We start from the raw sequence: 5,377 nt of genomic DNA, 5'->3' as shown, positions 1-5,377 counted from the left end.
TTCCTCCCTTCCTACCTGTGCGTTCATGTCACCGATGACGATTTTAACGTCCCGCAGTGGGCATCCATCGTATGTCTGCTCCAGCTGTGCGTAGAACGCTTCTTTCTCGTCGTCGGTTCTCCCTTCGTGTGGGCAGTGCATGTTGATGATGCTATAGTTGAAGAAACGGCCTTTTATCCTCAGCTTGCACATCCTTGCGTTGATTCACTGCCACCCAATCACGCGTTGGCGCATCTTACCCAGCACTATGAAGCCGGTTCCCAGCTTGTTGGTGGTGCCACAGCTTTGGTAGAAGGTAGCCGCTCGATGCCCGCTTTTCCACACTGTCTGTCCTGTCCAGCAAATCTCCTGCAGCGCCACGACGTCGAAGTTGCGGGGATGTAATTCATCGTAGATCATCCTGTCGCAACCTGCGAAACTTAGCGACTTGCAGCGCCATGTTCCAAGCTTCCAATCGTGATCCTTTATTCGCCGCCTAGGCCTAGGTCTTTGCCGTTTATATCGAGTCGCAAGATCTCTTATATTGTTCGTAATAGTTGTTTTTAAAGGCGGCTTATTGGGCCTGCGCAAACTTCCTGTCTCGTCGGAGGGCCGTCGTGTCAGGTCTGTTTTGTGTCCCACCTGACACCAGGACTTGGGCTTGTGCGCTTTGAGCGGCACACGGTCGCTTTGGCGGGGCCTACTTGCGGATACATGCTGCTTTTCATAGCAACTTAACAGGGCCCCTTGGACATAGTCCCTGCTTCCCCCCATTTCAATTATCAATGTAATTAATAATGTAATTAATGTAATTAAATTTTAATTATCAAAGTAATCAATTATATAACAAAGACAGTGTAACATTATTGTAACAAATCTTCCAATAGAATAATTTACAATTTACGTTTTCAATTGCTACGAATAGTTGATAGTACCATCAGTGTTAGTTATAATTAGGTTATGTTTAGTTATGTTGTAATCAATGCATATTTGAAATAATTGTCAGGGGGATTTAATGCCAGCAAGTGGAGATGAAGAATGATTTAATTTTATTTTTCTCATGATCCATTTACAGAATGGAGCAATCCGACCGCCACGGTATGATCGGAGAATACGTCACATTCGTTGTATTCGTGGTCACAACGGTTTTGATCCCGTTGTGGGGTCGTTTTTTCGGCAGCAAGGAAAAAACTAAAGCCGAGTACGTGTTTGGAATGGGAACGATTTCAGTCGGAGCAATGATGCTGTCGATTGCGAGAGGAACCCTGGGCGTCCGGTCACTGATCGGTTACCCAAGCGAGCTGTTCTACCGAGGATCAGCCATGTGGGAAACTTTGTACGGCATGGTAACCGCCTATCCGATCGTTTGCTATGTATTCATTCCGGTGTACTTCAACTTGGGCGTTACTTCGGTTTATCAGTATCTGGATTTGAGGTAAATTATTTTTGTTTTTTTTTCATTTTTATATTTTAAACAAACGATCGTTCTTCTCCTGTAGATTCAACAATCGCTTGGTTCGCTGCCTTGCGTCGGGAACATACGTTGTCCGTGCGCTGCTAAATCTGGGTGTCACTCTTTATACTCCAGCCGTTGCTTTGAACACAGTCGCTGGTGTGCCGCACTGGGCTTCACTGCTTTTAATCACGGTTATCACCATCTCGTTTATCCTGCTGGGAGGTCTCAAAGCAGCAATCACAGCGGATGTGATCCAAGGTATCACCATGATTGTGATAATGATTGCAATTATTGCACAGTCCATGTTTAGTGCCTGGAGTGTGGAGAAGATCCTCACCGTTCCAATTCAGCAAGGTAACAGAGGTTCAATATTAATTATAATTAAAACTAACCGGATTTGTTTTTCATAGATCGATTAACATTTTTCAACTTCACGGGGGATTTCACCGTTCGGGTGGACACCACATCGGCTTGGCTAGGACAGCTGTTCATGTCACTGAGCATATTTGGGTGTCAGCAGAGCTTTGTTCAGCGTTACCTCAGCATGGGTTCATTCCAGGAAATCCAACACACATTAATGATCAACATTCCAATCATCATTATCTTGTTCACGTTGGTTTGGACCGTTGGGATGGGGATTTTCTCAGTGTACGCGGACTGTGATCCCTTGATGGCGGGATTGATCAATAAAATTGATGAAGTTGTTGGATTTTTTGTACAGGATAAATTTAGCTATCTTCCGGGGTTCCTGGGGCTTTTCATGGGATCACTTCTGAATGGGGCTTTGACATTGAACGTGTCGAATATCAACGCAGCAGCGATCGTCACTTGGGAAGACTTCCTGGCTCCACTTCCATATTTCAAGGATACTCGCGACAAGAAACAACTTCACATGATCAGACTGATCGGTGCGGTGTATGGAGTAATTGTTTTGGGAATCGCTTTCAGCGTTGGATTTTTATCCGGTGTGATTGAGGGTAGTATGTTGATGACCTCGGCTACATCCGGTCCATTGCTAGGAGTTTTCTTGTTGGCAATGTTAGTTCCAGTCGCTAATTGGAAAGGAGCTGCCAGCGGAATGATTATTTCTCACATGGTAACTCTGTGGATCACATTCGGTGGGTTGACGATCGATAAAGAGACGCCGTTGCTTCCTACGTCGGTTGAGGTTAGTCATGCATGGAAACATTTGAAAATTAAATATTAAAAACCCAATATCTTAACTTTTTTCAGGGTTGCTCTAATGAATCTTTCTCCAATAGAATTGGTCAGTTATCCGATACGTGGTTTGCATCTTCTGTTGGTACAACGGATGGCTTCCAAGACGTTTTCAATCACAATGGCACCAATCAATCGCGACAATTTCCGGAAAATATATACGCCATATCCTACATGTATTACAGCTTAATTGGAACGTTCATTACCATGATGGTTGGTACCATGGTCAGTGTTCTAACCGATAATCCAGAAGAAGATGCCTATGATCAGCGGTTACTCTTTTCGCCGGTTTACGAACTTAGTCGAGCTTGGCCAGGCGAAGAGCGGCATTATGTCTACAATCCAAAAATCAAAGCCAAATCTATTGAAAAATCAGGAACAGAGTTCAATGGAGCATATAGTGAGAAGCCTGAGAGGAAAGTTTAATGTTATTGATAAAAGTCGAAATAAAATTCTTTGAATATGAATAATTAAATGTAGAGCATTGTGGACCATAAAAGACAATCAGCTGTTCCAAAGTATCACAACACAGTATTGAAAAACAGCAACAAAGAAACCTTTTTTTCAACCCTCAGTAAAGGGACAGTTGGTGGAAGGAATTTATATCAATTCTGGTAACGTTTATTTCAGTATCTTATTAAGACTGAGTGTACTACATTCAGAAAATATTTTATTGACTTTCTCAGACGTGTACTGAAACCTTTTAAATTGAAAACTGTTCTTTAATGTCATTGCTTCTCCTCAAATCACTTCATCACTAGTTTATTTGCAACTCAAGTTCATACCTCCCGCATCACCTCGTCCAAAACCTTAACAAACCATCAATTCAAATGCACGGTGCTTGAAAAGCCATTGAAAAATTCTCCCCGAGGGGGTGACCCAATTTTTCGATCCAAAGAAAACAGAGAAAATTCACTCTTATTAAATGAGAAAAGTGCTCAGCTACAGTGGAAAACCTTGTAATAACAGATCCACTTAGCTACCCATTAAAATGCAACAAACTCATTTCCATCATTCCTCCTGAGTCCGCCATTCCTTCGCCACCGCCATCTTCTGGTCCACTTCCACGTCTGATCTATACCTGGCAGCGCTAGAAGTTGGCAGAGTACCTCTTCTGTGCCATTACATCATTCAATTCAGGCGGACTGAATCAACATACCAACCTGTTCGTTCCGTTCCATTCTAACTAATTGGGAAAACAAAATCCCGCTCGCGTGCACCACCTCCGTGCACCGGAGGTGAAGCCAGCGACGACGTAATGCACATTGAAGGATTCACAGATGATATTTTTCAAATTAAGAACCAACCGGGGACGAGATGGTTCATTTCTTTTCATCAGAGCATGATGAATAGCCAACAGTCATAGGTTGTGTGTTCTGCCTGTGCGAAAGGTACAGCAATTTGGATACCTGGACACGGTCGAATGGCGGATGATGTTAATGCATGGACCGCATACCTACTTTCAATTTGCGTGTGAATAGTTTCGGTTGTGGCCACTTACTGAATTTGGTTGGCAATGATGGAGAAAGAACGTTTTCTCTATTTCGTTTAATTAGTTTAGGTTGTCATAAACGACTGAAAGTATATCTGCCCGGCCGAAGCAGGTTATGCCATGATAGTTTCCGTCTTAGTCAGGCGTAGGCGAAGCACATTAAATTTTCGCGGATGTTTAGGTTTCTCTGTTTCATGATTATTAGTCACATATGGTCGGGGTTCAGCCAAACCGCACCAAGCGGCTTTTCTACTGACTTGAGATAGTTTGTTCGTAAAAGGACAATCGAAATAGTTTCATATCAATTCAAGTGTGGATATACAGTAGGATATCCTCAGTTATGGGGTTGAGGGATATCCTATACGATTTGCGATCAACTAAATCTGCTAAACGAAAATTTGGGCAGAAAAATCGGTAATTTTTCGTTGGCGCTTGGTGTGTTTTGGCTGAACCCCGACCATATGAGCGTGGTAATATTCACCCACTTTCGTAGCCATCAACATGTATGAAACATTTTACCACCACAGAATCAACACGGTATAAAAGATCTTTTCTAATATCTACGATACTCCAAACAGTTCTTAAACTCAGATCTTAATATTCAAATCGGTCAACAAAAAGATCTACGATGTCCCCACTATTTTTATGAGTTGGAATTGTTCCACGGTTCCTCATTACACCATTACAGACACACTACAGAATTCGCTCGACATCTACGACACTCCAAACTCTCCTTGAGATCAGATCTTAAAATTCAAATCGAGCAATATGAAGATCTTCGATGTCCCTACTAGTTTTATGAGGTGGAATAGCTCAACGATACCTCGTAACTCCATTACAGACACACCACAGAGTTCGTTCGACATCTACGGCACTCTAAACTATCCTTGAGCTTAGATCTTAATATAAAAATCAACATGTCAACATGAAGATCTTCAATGTCCACACTAGTTTTATGAGTTGGAATTGTTCCACGGGATTTCGTTACACAATTATAGACACATCACAGAACTCGTTTGACATCTACGACACTCCAAACTGTCTTTGACCGCAGATCCTAATATTCAAAACAATCAACATGAAGATCTTCGATGTCTGAACTATTTTTATGAGATGAAATAGCTCCACGGAACTTCGGTACATAATTAGAGATACACCACAGAATTCGTTGAACATGTACGACACTCCAAACTGTCCTTGAGCTCAGATCCTTATTTTCAAATCGATCAACA

General features: G+C 42.3%; 1 protein-coding gene across 1 annotated transcript; it reads left to right on the top strand.

Moving 5' to 3' along the window:
* Window positions 1-1,078: 1,078 nt before the first annotated feature.
* Window positions 1,079-3,094, top strand: LOC134217197 (sodium-coupled monocarboxylate transporter 1-like). Its single transcript, XM_062696008.1, has 4 exons — window positions 1,079-1,414; window positions 1,479-1,789; window positions 1,846-2,603; window positions 2,669-3,094. Exons 1-4 carry the CDS (start codon window positions 1,080-1,082, stop codon window positions 3,077-3,079), a joined length of 1,815 nt encoding a protein of 604 aa, XP_062551992.1. The 5' UTR covers window position 1,079; the 3' UTR covers window positions 3,080-3,094.
* Window positions 3,095-5,377: the final 2,283 nt, after the last annotated feature.

The sequence above is a fragment of the Armigeres subalbatus genome, chromosome 1 (genome assembly GCF_024139115.2).
Source record: "Armigeres subalbatus isolate Guangzhou_Male chromosome 1, GZ_Asu_2, whole genome shotgun sequence".
Taxonomy (NCBI): Eukaryota; Metazoa; Arthropoda; class Insecta; order Diptera; family Culicidae; genus Armigeres; species Armigeres subalbatus.
The sequence above is the reverse complement of the archived record's forward strand: the minus strand, read 5'-3'. Positions and strand labels throughout refer to the sequence as shown.

Bases quoted from the DNA above. Each gene is read 5' to 3' on its own strand.
- LOC134217197 (XM_062696008.1), top strand. From the start codon at position 1,080: ATGATCGGAGAATACGTCACATTCGTTGTATTCGTGGTCACAACGGTT. The intron at 1,415-1,478 runs GTAAATTATTTT...CTTCTCCTGTAG, and splicing joins TATCAGTATCTGGATTTGAG to ATTCAACAATCGCTTGGTTC. The intron at 2,604-2,668 runs GTTAGTCATGCA...AACTTTTTTCAG, and splicing joins TGCTTCCTACGTCGGTTGAG to GGTTGCTCTAATGAATCTTT.